The 14,382-nt window shown below is 41.4% G+C and overlaps 1 protein-coding gene across 1 annotated transcript; it reads right to left on the reverse strand.

Moving 5' to 3' along the window:
* Positions 1-3,555: 3,555 nt before the first annotated feature.
* LOC140463597 (interferon-induced protein with tetratricopeptide repeats 5-like) lies at positions 3,556-9,538 on the reverse strand. The gene is made up of 2 exons (XM_072557811.1): positions 9,255-9,538; positions 3,556-6,845 (listed from the first exon to the last, which is right to left on the reverse strand). Exons 1-2 carry the CDS (start codon positions 9,260-9,262, stop codon positions 5,393-5,395), a joined length of 1,461 nt encoding a protein of 486 aa, XP_072413912.1. The 5' UTR covers positions 9,263-9,538; the 3' UTR covers positions 3,556-5,392.
* Between the last annotated feature and the right edge of the window lie 4,844 nt (positions 9,539-14,382).

A 14,382-nucleotide genomic window follows, 5' to 3' on the forward strand; every position in this document is an offset into this window, starting at 1 on the left:
TGTCTTCAATGTTAGTCATGCCCATTTGATTTATCCAGTCAATAGATAAAGTCAATTCGAGGGTGGCACGGTGGCACAGTGGTTAGCACTGCTGCCTCACAGCACCAGAGACCCAGGTTAAATTCCCGCCTCAGGCGACTGACTGTATGGAATTTGCCCATTTTCCCTGTGTCTGCGTGGGTTTGCTCCAGTTTCCTCACACAGTCCAAAGATGTGCAGGTCAGGTGAATTGGCCATGCTAAATTGTCAGTAGTGTTAGGTAAGGGGTAAATGTAGGGGTATGGATGGGCTGCGCTTTGGTGGGTCGGTGTGGACTTGTTGGGCCGAAAGGCCTGTTTCCACACTGTAAGGTAATCTATTGTAATGCCTTTCCTATGTGCCCTCCACTATTTGCTGATTTACGCTAATGTCCTATAGTGAGGGAACTTTCAGTGCCTTTAGAATAATCCCACCTGTAACTTTTTTCCCTTACTATTCCTTATTTCCACCCAAACTGATTCCACATCATGATCTATTACACCCATATCATTATTAATCATGACACGAATAACTTCTTTCACTGATAACTTGACAAAGTTACTCCCACCTCACTTTTCTTTTCTGCCAATTCTTCCAGAACACCAAATACCCTTGATAATTGAGATCCCAGTCTTGGTCACATTGCAACCACACCTCTTTAATAGCTATTGTGACAATACTACAGCTTTAAAAGGTATATGTTGTCCTGTATTTTTTTATAAAGAGAGGTTTAGGCAGAGGTGCTAAGTGGTCTGGTCCAAGCCAAAAAACAGCTTCTGAGGCCTTGAATTTTTTTTTGAAGTTGGAACAATAGAAGCAGCCTGAATGGGTCAGGCTCCTACAAAACCAGGATTTTAGTTTAACTTTCAGTAGTTGCTGTGGTTTTCAAGCTGGATTCGGAAGCTTTTATTCCTCTCTCTGTTACAACTAAAAGCTGGGGCTCTCCTCCTGCTGCTAGAATTGCATGTGAGACTATTGATTTTACTGAATTTGCCTTTGCCAAGGATATGTTTATGGAACATTACTATATTGGAACAGTTGTTTCATAGTTAAATAATCTATTATGCTGTTAAATTTTCCAATAGAGTTAATTCTTGTTAGATCTCATATTTTCCAATAAGCGTCCGAGTCTGATGGTAGATTCAGAGAACCTTTATTGCAGTTTCACATCAGTTACACACAGCAAAAAGGCACACAAGAACTTGAATACAGTCAAAACCTAAAGCACACCCCACCTTTGATACTGTTGGTCACTGGTGCAGAGTTATCCCACTGTGATTGGCTGTCTGGTACAGCATCTTTCACAGTGCAAACTGGTTAATCACTGAGATGGGCAGGCTTGCGGCCCAGTCCCCATCCTTCATGATCTTTTCCCAGATTTTATCTTTCTACTTGAGGCTTTTCACAGTGGATAACATTAAGCAGCTGTACCGTGTTGATTGCTAACTAGCTAGGTCAGGAACTTTTACATTTCTCATTACAGGGAATACAAAAGAATATTAGCGATTTTTGAGAAGATTTGTAGCTCAGGTTGACGATAAGTATGTAAGTTAGCTCGCTGAGCTGCAAGGTTGTTTTCAGACATTTCATCACTATGACTAGGTAACATCATCAATGAGAGTCTCTGGTGAAGAGCTGGTGGTATATCTCGCCTCTCTATTTATAGGTCTTGGTTTCTTAAGGTGGGTGTTGTCATTTCCAGTTCATTTTTTCAAGGGAAGATAGATAAGTTGATCTATGCCTACTTTGGAATCTATATCTATGATTATCTGAAGAATCTTAACTAAAACTTACTCTTTATGTTGTAACATATTGATTAAATAATCCAAGAGAAACAACAAAGTAATGTGAAATGTTCTTATCCATGTAAGCAATTGCTGCTGCTCATTCTAACTCATTTAAGCAATCTTGATTATACAGACCTGCTATTGTTCTGCTTGCAGAGATTATATTAAGCAAGGATTTTCCCACATGCTCTAACTGCTGTAGCCATGGGCAACCATCAGCCATTTTGTATCACCTACGGGCAGCCCTAACAGTTATTCCAATTCTTCTTTCTTTGTTTGTATTTTAACTATAGTAAAATAATAGTATGGCTTTAGGAGGTTATTTTGATCTTTTTCTTGTTTGTTAAAAAGAGATTGAACAAGAGGTTCTAAGCAGTCTATAAGAAAATAAACAGCTTGTGAGGCCTTGGGTGTTTTGTTTTAAAGGTGGAACAATAGAAGCAGCCCGAATGGGTGTGGTCAGGTTCCCTCAAAACCAAGGACTTTAGGTTGAGCTTTCAGGAGTTGCTATTGGGGTCTTTAAGAAGTGGAAGCTATTCTCTTGGTTATAGCCAAAAATTGTGGATTCTCTGTTTGTTATGGAAGTTGCCTGTGAGACAATCTGTTCTCTGAATTCATCTTTTACCAAGGATTTGTCTATGGGATGTTACTATATTGAAACAGTTAATTAATAATAGTAGCTGTATCTATTGGTGTGTTAAAGTTTCCAATAGAGTTACGTTATTCCAATTCCTTCTTTCTGTTGTTGTATTTTAGTTTTAGTAGATGAATAAAGTGTGTTTAACTTTAAATCTGGTAGTTTGACCAATTCAATTCCACCTGGAATGCAACACCTTTAAAATTAGAAAATGTCAGAATCTAGATTATCTTCTGAATATATATTTGAGGGGGTTTGGTCTGATTCATACCAATACTGTAAGAATAAAGTATATTTTGCTTCAAGTCTGGTAGTTTGACCAATCAAATTGCATCTGAAACACGACACCTCACAATTGCCTTTAAAATAAAAAGAAGTTAGGGGTCTAGGTTCTCTTCTTCATATATCTTGAGGGGGTTTGGTTTGATCCATAACACTATCAAGTCATATTTAATTATTTATATTTGAGCTGTCAATTCACCCATCTTGTTGAAGCTGTGATGTACATTCAGATAATAATAATTAAACTTAGACATTTTAACCATCATTTCTTAATCTGGTTCTAATTTCTTCCACACACATCTGCAGATATTTTCGACCACTTCTTGTCACACTAATTATCATTCATCTCTTCACTGCCCTGAGCCTCTGTTCTCCTATTTCTTTATAATTTTTAAAATTTCACCTTAATTGAACCTTCCCCACAACCAGTTAGAGCTTTATTTACAGTGTTCCTAAAATAATCTTTTTAGTTTATGATTAAAAGACCATGTAGACCAAGATAAAAGTGCACAAAATATTGATCATTAACTCATAACAAGTGAAGATAAATGTTGCAGAATGTCAGAAATGATCTTATAATTTTACATGAACCATATTGCATACTGTGCAAACTGTCCTCATTCAGAAAGATAATTTTAGCCATATTTCATTTTATTGATTATTTTAACATTTAATTTCTGGTTATACAATTGGTATTAAAATCTGAGATTAGTTTCTGCACTAGTAGTATTATATTCTTTTAAACCCATTTTTCTATCTTCTATCCTTCCCCCCTGCTCCCCCCCCCCACCCCCCCCCCCCCCCCCCCCCCCCCCCCCCCGCCCACGTTCCTGCGTTTCCCTTCAGCCAGACAGCGACAGTCTGCAGTAAATGGCCTTTCCTCGGGGATTGTCCTAGCTGCTCTGTATTGGCCAATCAGGGTCTCAGATGGTTTGCTGAAGGCTTGGTGAGGCTGACAACTTCCAGGACAGGGACACTCCCAGTGATAGAGGCTCAGATCTGAGTGAACGTTCTGGAGGGGATGTCCTATCATCCCTCAGTAAGTCCTCAGGGACACAGAATTAAGCTGTTGGTTCATTTGAAGGGTCTGCAGTGATTGTTGGCCCTCTCCCAACTGTCACATTTGGGAACTCTTTCACCCAATGGGATCCTTTCTGTGAAAAGGCAGCAAGTGAAGAAGGGTTTTATTCCAGTCTCTAGAGGCTGGATTGGATATCGTTAACACACCATCATCACCATCGAAAGAGGAGCAGTCACATGCTCAGACTATCACTGAGACCAATGGTGCTTTCACCTAAAGTGTACTGCTCCTATAATAAAGTGTTCAGCATCATGATAAAGCACATATTTTCATTTATATTTGGATATCAGTTTAACTCACTGTGATCCAGACCACACTAGAACTCAATGAGGGGAAAATTAGAGCGAGCCACTTGGTGTAAATGGGGTGAAGCTGTGTGGGATCCTCAATAACAACCAGAACCTGGGGTTTGGTGATATTCACAAAACAAGCCCTGATTGTGATGGTAACTCAGTCCGAAGCAGGGGGCAGTGCTGCATCTTTTGGCCCTGACTGAAATAGGTCAGAAGAGAAACAAAGGGGAAGGTTTACTTTTTTAGGGGCATGAATCCCCCACCAAAACCTAAAATGATAACTTGGAGCTTCCCTACAATGTCCTTTTCCACCACATTCTTTTTTTCATCCCAATGCGATATTCCCAGAATCTCTTTCGAAACACTCACCTGAATATTGACAGCCAGCACATGAATGCAGTTGGGAATTTAAAATACGCCGAGACAGATATTAGCACAGAGGCAAAAACAGAACTTGCTGGAAAAGCTCAGCATGTCTGAGGAAGGGTCACCTGACCTGAAACTTTAACCCTGATTTCTCTCCACAGATGCTGCCAGACCTGCTAACTTAAGTTTCCAAGGTATTACCTCAGTGACATCTAACAACTCTTAGATGCCTCCATTGAAATTCAAACATGGAGCAAATATAACCAGGAATTAGAAACATCCCAATTTGTGGGGAAAAGGCTACTGTCTGAGGTCTTTCCATCTCAATGTATTGAGTAGCTGTTCATCTATAGAAGCCAGGTATCCCAAGCTCAGTAGGTCTGAGGAATGGTCTCTCGAGTCGAAACGTTAACTCTGATTTCTCTACACAAATGCTGCCAGACCTACTGAGCTTTTCCAGCAAATTCTGTTTTTGTTTCTGATTGACAGCATCTGCAATTCTTTTGATTTCTAATGAGCAGCGAAGGTTCAGTTTTGAAACTCCTTCACCAAACACTTAAAACCAAACTGGAGTTAAAATCAGTCACATGTACTGTTTATAATTGGATTTAAAACAGTTTGAATCAGTTAATATGAATCCCAAAAAACTTAAATGTTTTTGTTTCTTTCCACACAGAGCAATAACTCTTAGGTGTCAGAAACTAATGGTTAGTTCACCAGTGAGGACAACATTCCTGAATAAAGCAGACGTTTAGAATAACTAAAATACAATTAGCCATCTGAAAATTATACGCAGGAATAATATGCTCAATTGAAAAATATCTAAGCAAAATGTAAGTGAAGTGGATACCAGGTAAAAGCTGATTATAGATCAGAGAGTATTAATTCATCTTTCAGCTGAACTTTAGCTGGCAAGTTCATTACTGAACTAGATAGAAAGACGTAATTCACAAAGGGCACTGAGATATTCTTCATTGCCTTGATCAAATTGCAAGGCCTTTTCAAAGTATTCAACAGCTTTGCGCTTCTTCCCATCCAGTTGATGCAGGAAGCCAAGAGCACCAAGGGCCTCGCTATCTCGTGGATTCCTGTGAAGTCGTCGTGTTGTGGTCCTCTCCAAATTTTCACGGCATTTTTGTCTTTCTATGGAATTGTAATTGACTTTCATTCCTTCCAGAAAATGGGCGATGGCTTTTGATTCTGCTCTTTTCTGGAACAGTTGAAATAATCCAGCTTGTAAACATATTGCTTGCCTATTCTCTGGACGGATGTCTTTCAGTTTCAGGAGATTGTTGTAGATCTTCTCTGCTTCAGGAAACTCTTCATTTAGTGAACATATTCCTGCAAAATCCAGTTGTGCCCTAATAAAGGTTAATGGCCGAGGCTCGAAAGCATTTTTAAAATGGGACTTGCAAAGTTTGATCAGTTCAGCTTTCTGTTGAAAAGCAGGATTTTTAGGGTTTTTGCTGAGTGGATTTTTGAGCAATGACATTAGTTTCTTTCTGTAACACAGACCGATTTGATGGTGTAAAAAGGTAGAGTTTGGCGTAATTTCCATTGCTGTCTTCAACACTTTCAAAGCTTTTTCAACATCTCCTTTGATTCTGTAAAACTTTGCTGCATATCGAAGCACGTGTGGGAGATCAGGAGACTTTTGCAACGCTCGTTCAACTAATGTGGTTGCTTCCCCCTCTTGACTTAACTCTTGTAGTTTTAAAGCTAACAACACCATGGCTTCAGCATGATCAGGATCAAGCTCCAGCACACGTCTAAACTGTTTCATTGATTGAGTGGGTTCATGACTCTCAGGGGTTCCAGAAAACGCTTCCAGACGATACAGAACAGTGGCATAGCCAATATTCCACTCAATGTTGTCAGGATCTTTCTCTAGTGCCTTTTTAAAACATTCCTTTGCCTCTTCATAATATTGGCCAGCAGATTTCAACAGTGACAAACCCTTCTCCCCGTAAACCTCAGGTATCATTGCTGTAAACCGAGAGGCTTCAGGAAATAGTTTACAGACTGTCTCCAGCTTGTCGAGGTAGGACTGAGCCTCCTCCAGTCGGTCCATGTGATAATAAACCCAGGCATAGTTTCCATAGGTGACCAAGATTCTTTTCTCAAATTCATCTTCATGTCTCTCCTTCAGAATCCTTTCAGCTTCCTTTAAATTCTGAATTGCCTCTTCACAGTTTCCTTGCAGACAGTTTATAAAAGCCAATTGATTGTAGCACCTAGCTTGATATTTCACACTTGTCTGTATTGTATCTTCTAATCTTTGTTTCATATCATCCAAGTCAATGTTTTCTTTCTGTGGAGTCCATGTGAAGTGACATTGAAGCTGATTGAGACTCACTTTCAACGCATCCTTCTGTGTGGCGCTGCAAGACAGTAAAATTCATCTGATATTAACTTACATTTTCCCTGCCTTCCAACCAGTTCCTTTATCTAAACATTGCTCCTGTTTTTTGGACGCAGTGACTATGGAACCTCTGGTCATCTAAGATCAAAGATCATCTAAGCAAATCTCTGAGCAAAATGAAATAATTTAATTTATAACCTTATCAGTTCTTACACTTGTCTCCTTTCTGCTGACTGATCTGCTATCTGCTAACTTCTTAATCTTCACCAAATGCACATCTGAACCATCTCCAACTCCAAATATCTGAAGAGGAGCATGGGTTCAAGTATCCAGTAGGCCTGTTGGATTTATTCAATGCATCTCCTTCTCTTCCCTCATTCCACTCAGCACTGTCCTCATGACCTGTCTCACCTGTCAATCTTCCTTCCCACCTATCCGCTCCACCCTCCTCTCTGACCTATCACCTTCACCCCCACCTCCATCTACCTATTGCACTCTTAGCTACCTTCTCCATGGCCCCCCTCCCCTCCCATTTATCTGTCCACCCCCCAAGGCTCTCAGCCTCATTCTTGATGAAGGACGTTTGCCTGAAATGTCGATTTTCTTGCTCCTCGGATGCTGCCTGAATTGCTGTGCTTTTCCAGCACCACTCGAATCTTGACTCAGTTCTAAAGGGGAGTCCCTTCACTCTGAGGCCATGTCCTCAGATCCCAGTCTCTGCTTCTTGTGGAAACATCTTCTCCATGTCCACTCTATCCAGGCCTCTCAGTATCCTGTTGAGTTTTAAAGAGATAACAGATGTAAACACATATTAAATGACACCAAAATTGGAGGTGCAGTGGACAGCGAAGATTACAATGGGATCTTGATCAGATGGGCCAATGGACTGAGGAGTGGCAGATGGCGTTTAATTTCGATAAATGGGAGGTGCTGCATTTTGGAAAAACAAATCAGTGCAGGACTTAATACACTTAATGGTAAGGTCCTGGGAAGTGTTGCTGAACAAAGAAACCTTGGAGTGCGGTTCACAATTCCTTGAAAGTGGAGTCGCAGGTAGATAGATAGCAGGTAGAAGGCATTTGGTATGCTTTCCTTTAATAATCAGAACATGGGGTGGCACAGAGGTTAGCCCTGATGCCTCGCAGCATGAGGGACTTGGGTTTGATTCCAGCCTCGGGCAACTGACTGTGTGGAGTTTGCACATTCTCTCTGTGCCTGCATGGGCTTCCTCTGGTTTCCTCCCACAGTCCCATAGATGTGCAGTTTAGACGAATTGGCTATGTTAAATTGACCATAGTATTCAGGGATGTGTAGGTTAGGCGCATTAGTCAGGGGTAAATGTAGAGTAATAGGGTAGGGAAATGGGACTGGGTGAGTTTCTCTTCAGAGGGTCGGTTTGGAGTTGTTGGGCCAAATGGCCTGTTTATACACTAGTTCTGTGATTGAGTATAGCAGTTGGGGCGTCATGTTGCGGCGATACAGGACATTAATTTGGCCACTTTTGGAATTCTGCACGCAATTTTGGTCTCTTTTCTATCGGAAGGATATTGTGAAACCTGAAAGGGTTCAGAAAAAATTTACAAGCCTGTTGCCAGGGTTGTAGGATTTGAGCTACTGGGAGACGCCAAAAAGGATGTGGCTCTTTTCCTGGAGTGTTGGAGGTTGAGAGGTGACCTTCTTGAGGTTTATAAAATTATGAGGGGTATGGATAGGATAAATAGACAAGGTATTTTCCCTGAGGTGGGGGAGACCAGAACTAGAGGGCATAGGTTTAGGGTGAGAGAAGAAAGATATAAAAGGGACCTAAGGGGCAACTTTTTCACTCAGATGTATGAAATGAGTTGCCAGAGGAAGTGGAGGAGGCTGGTACAATTACAACATTTAAAAGGCATCTGGATGGGTATATGAATAGGAAGGGTTTGGAGGGATATGGGCAAATGGGGCTAGATTAGGCTAGGATATCTGGTCGGTTTAGATGAGTTAGACCGAAGGGTTTGTTTCCATGCTGTAGATCTCTATGACTCTATGAGATTCACAATCTCACCTTTTTCCTGTCTCTGTGACATCCTTCAGTACCAGATTTTTCTGAGAGTTCTCCATTCACCAAACTCTAGCTTTATGCCTGGCCTCCATTTTAAGCAGCACTGGCTTCAGCACCGACAGCCCCAAAATTCCTTCATTAAAAACTGCCTGTCCGTAAAAACCTCTTGTTTACTAAGCTTTCTTGTCACTTTCCAAGTATTTTCTTTTGTGTCAATTTTTGTTGATTAATTTCCTATGAAATTAAATTACATTTCAGGTCCTATATAAATACAAGTCAATATAAAACTTTAAGTCTGAACATTTTATTTATGAAGAAACAAGCTTCTTGCCCCATAGTCTACACATAAATTCCAATACTAAAGAATTTCAAGTGAACTTTACTGACCTCATCATGTAAAATATGTTGAATTTCTTTCTTTTATGAATTCAGCTCCAGTGAGTTGATTGAGAAATGTGTTTTATGCTGAAATGTGTGGTACAAGAAAAGCACAGCAGCTCAGGATATATCCAAGGAGCAGGAGAATCAACGTTTCTGTCATAAACCCTTCGTCAGGAGTGTGTGAGTGGAAAGGGCTGAGAGATTTATAGGAGGATGAGGATGGGGCTGGGGCTGGGGCTGAGGTAAAGGCAGCTGGGAAAATAATCGGTCGATGCGGGGGGGGGTAGTTTGGTGGTAGTAGATAGGAGGGGAGGATGGAGTGGGTAGGTGGGAAGGAAGATGTGTTTCGTGTGTTGTTTTTCAACAAAATGTATTTTTTCGTTTCATGACTCACTTGAAGTCACTTACTGAATGTGAAATGAAACTGAAACTGGAAAATGAAACTCAGAACTAAAGCATCTGTCTGTCTGTTTGGCACAGAATGCACTCACAGAGTGACTCCAGGAATTGAAGGCAAATCTCTAGGACACAGTTGGGTGCAATCCTGGAGAGAAATCACTAGCATATTTGGGAAAAAAAAGGTTTTATTTTGTTATTTCCTTGAAACTGGATATAAAAGATTCTGAAAAATCAATAAAAAGATTGCTTGGCTGACAGTCATGAGTCATCCAGTTGGCAGGAAGCATTCATTGTGAGAATGATTCACTCAGGGAGCAGGGCTGGGTAAAGTCACATGATGAACCCTGTAGGAATACTGTTAATTGCTCTTGGCAACACTAGCTGCTGGTACATTAGCATTGGCTAGATCTTCTGGGCTCTGATTTATCAAATAAACTTACCTCAATAATAAACATTCAATCTGTTGGAAAGGCCTGACACACTGACTAGTGTGTATTGCCTGGGAAGCTAAAACTTCAGATAGATAATTACCCATCATCTGGAACCCTCTGACAAAGTCCCTTACTCTGAATTACAGTTAATGATCTGGAGACTTGCAACCTAACCTGTTCTAACTCCTGGAGAATCACACAACTGAACCACAAAATGTTTTCCAGAGCTCCAGACGTCCTCTGGCTAAGACCTTCCGACATCCCCCAAACGGATCTCACCGTCGTACCCATCTGCTATTTTATTTATACTGTCAATCTACTCAGCTTGCACACCTACCCAGCCGCCATTTAGCGACTTTGCTGCCTTACCACCCTGTCACCTGACCCCGCTCCATAGATGATGCCTCCCTTTCAACCCTGCCTAGCTGCCACTTTCCTAGTCTGACAATTACCCAATTGGTATCCTCCCCTCTCCTTAACCATTTACCACACTCGCCTGACCCACTTACAAACTTAAACATTATCCAATCATTTGGCACATTTAGCAGAATATGGCCACTCATGCTGTTAAAAGGGCTTGTATCTTTCATGCACATTCTCTGCCTTGCTCCCTCTGAAGATTCCTAGTGCTGACCAAGGTCTGATGCATTTGTCATAGAGTCATAGAGATGTAAGCCACAGAAACAAATGCTTTGGTCCAACTCTTACATGCCGACTGGATATCATAGAGTCATATCCTAACCTAATCTAGTCCCATTTGACAGCATTTGGCCCATATCCCTGTAAACCCTTTTTATTCATGTACTCATTCAGATACCTTTTAATTGTTATAATTGTACCAGCCTCCACCACTGCAGGCTCACAGCATGGATGGCATGGTGGCTCAATAGTTAGCACTGCTGCCTCACAACGCCAGGGACCTGGGTTCAATTTCTGCCTTGGGTGACTGCCTGTGTGGAGTTTGCACATTCTCTTCCTGTCTGGGTGCTCTGGTTTCCTCCCACATTCCGAAGACCTGCAGAGCAAGTGAATTGACTATGCTAAGTTGCCCATAGTGCTAGGTGCATATGTCAGGGTAAATATAGGGTTGGGGAATGGGCCTAGGTGGTTGCCCTTCAGAGGGTCGGTATGGACTTGTAGGGCCAAATGGCCTGTTTCCTTACTGTAGGAAATCTAATCACTCACTCTGGCAGCTTATTCATACAAGCACCAGCGTCTGTGTGAAAAAGTTGCTCCTTAGGTCCCTTTTACATTTTTCCCCTCTACCCTAAACCTATGCCCTCTAGTTCTGCACTCCCCCAACCCAGGGAAAAGCCCTTGTCTAATAATCCTATTCATGCCACTCATGATTTTATAAACCTCTGTAAGGTCTCCTCTCAGCCTTCAACACTCCAGGAAAAACAGCCCCTGCCTACTTAGCCTCTCCCATTAACTCAAATCCCGTAACCGTGGTAACATCCTCGTAAATCTTTTCTGAACCCTTTCAAATTTCATAACATCCTTCTGATAGAAGGGAGACCAGAATTTCACACAATATTCTAACAGTGGCCTAACCCAAGTCCTGTATAGTCGCAACATGACCTCCCAACTCCTGTACTCAATGCTCTGACCAATAAAGGAAAACATACCAAATGCCTTCTTCGCTATCTTATCAACCCGCTTCTCCACTTTCAAGGAACGTTGAACCTGTACTCCAAGGTCTCTTTGTTCAGCAACACACCCAAGGACCTTACCATTAAGTGTATAAGTCCTGCTAAGATTTGCTTTTCCAAAATGCAGCACCTCACATTTATCTGAATTAAACTCCAACTGCCACTTCTCAGCCCATTGGCACATCTGATCAAGATCCCTAAGTAACCTTCGCTGTCCAGTACACCTCCAATTTTGGTGTCATCTGCAAACTTACTAACTATACCTCTTATGTTTACATACAAATCATTTATGTAAATGATGAAAAGTAATGGACCCAGCACCGATTGTTGTGGCACTCCACTGATCACAGGCCTCCAGTTTGAAAAACAACCCTCCACCACCACCCTCTGTCTTATACCTTTGAGGCAGTTCTGTATTCAAATTACCTGTTCTCCCTGTATTCCATGAGATCTAACCTTGCTAACCAGTCTACCATAAGGAACCTTGTTGAACGCCTTACTGAAATCTATATAGATCAATTCTACTGCTCTGCCTTCATTAATCTTGTTTGTTACTTCTTCAAAAAACTCAATCAAGTTTGTGAGACATGATTTCCCGCACAAAGCCATGTTGACTATCCCTAATCAGTCCTTGCCTTTCCAAATACATGTACATCCTGTCCCTCAGGATTCCCTCCAACGACTTAGCCACCACCGATGCCAGTATCACTGGTCTTATAGTTCCATGGCTTTTTCTTACCACCTTTCTTAAATAGTAGCAGCATATTAGCCAGCTTCCAGTCTTTCAGCACATCACCTGTGACTATTGATGATACAAATATTTCAACAAGAGGCCCAACTAACACTTCCCTAGCTTCCCACAGAGTTCTAGGGTGCATTTGACCAAGTCCTGGGGATTTATCCATCTTTTGTACTTTAAGACATCCAGCACCACCTCTTCTGTAACATGACTCTGCAATATAGACATTTTTCAAGATGTCAACATCTGTTTTGCCACATTCTATATCTTCCATGTCCTTCTTTGCAGTAAACACTGATGCAAAATACTTGTTTAGTATCTTCCCCATCTCCTGCGGCTCCACACAAAGACCGCCTTGCTGATCTTTGAGGCACCTTATTCTCTCCCTAGTTACCCTTTTGTCTTTAATGTATTTGTAGAATGTACTTGGATTCCCCTTAATCCTAATTGCCAAAGCTATCCCATTAGCCCTTTTTGCCCTCCTGATTTCCCTCTTAAGTATACTCCTACTGCCTTTATACTCTAAGGATTCACTCAATCTCTGCTGTATGTACCTGACACATGTTTCCTCCAATTTCTTAACCCAAGCCTCAATTTCTCTAGTCAGCCAGTGTTCCCTACATCTACCATTCTTGCCTTTCACTCTAGAGAGAACATACTGTCTCTGGACTCTCATTATCTTATTTTTGAAGACTTCCCATTTTCCAGCCATCCCTTTACCTGCGAACATCTGCCCCTAATCAACTTTTGAAAGTTCTTGCCTAATACTGTCAAAATTGGCCTTCCTCCAATTTAGAACTTCAATTTTTAGATACATCACTATCTTAAAACTCATAGAATTATGGCTGCTGGTCCCATCAGAAAATTGGCAAGAACATTTGTGGACATGTGAGTAGGTATGTTTTTGTTAGTTTAATATTGTCCAGAGAACGTGGGCCTGAATTTTCCAGTTTAGTCGCAGAAAAAAAATCACTTGGCCAAAAAGACGTGGCAATTTTGCATTGACCTTGATCATAACTCCTCCATCAGTCTCATGACATTGTCTTTGAACACATTTGGATGGCTCTCTTCTGTGAAAAATGGTATTCTTGTGAGTATTGTAATAGTAAAACAGAATTTGAAAGCTCTGTATGATAGCATACGACAGAAGGCTGTTTCTCTTCTCTCCCTTGAACAAATAAACTACAGCCCAGACATAAAACATAAGTTGACATGATTGTATCTTGTTTTCGAAACAAGGGCATAGTAACGGCTAAAAGATGGCCCCCCAGTGCGAGGTAAACTAAAGGATGACCTAAGGTAAAGGGTTGGTGAATTCTCACCTCCAGTCAACATCTTGACGATCTGTTCCATTGTTGTTAGCCAGAGCTAGTCCTACAAATGACTGACATAGGGTGAACAAACAGCCCTGAGATTTTGTTTTTAAATTCTCTCACAGGATGTGGGTGTCACTGTCGAGGCCAGCATGTCTTGCCAATCCCTAATTACCTGGAGGGCAGTTAAGATCAACCCCATTGCTGTGGATCTGAAGTTAGATGTAGGCCAGACTAGGTAAGGATGACCAATTAAAGGACATTAGTGAACCAGATGAGCTTTTCTGACAGTTGACAATGGTTTCATGGTCATGAGCCTCTTAATTTCAGATTTTTAGTTGAATTCAAATTCCACCATCTGCTGTAGTGGGGCTTGAACCCAGAACATTAGCTGGGTTTCTGGATTAACCGTCCCGCGATAATAACACTAAACCATTGCCTCCCCAAAAATAAAGTGTGTTAGTGGGCATGGTGGAGCGGGGGAGCGGGGGCAGAGGCTAGCCCTTGACAGGCTTCAGTTAGAGAGACACCAGTGAAAATGGAAAGAGACTAGGGGCAAAGTTTCTGAATACCTTAGCTATTGAGCAGAATGCTGCTACC

This window comes from Chiloscyllium punctatum, chromosome 38, assembly GCF_047496795.1.
Source record: "Chiloscyllium punctatum isolate Juve2018m chromosome 38, sChiPun1.3, whole genome shotgun sequence".
Taxonomy (NCBI): Eukaryota; Metazoa; Chordata; class Chondrichthyes; order Orectolobiformes; family Hemiscylliidae; genus Chiloscyllium; species Chiloscyllium punctatum.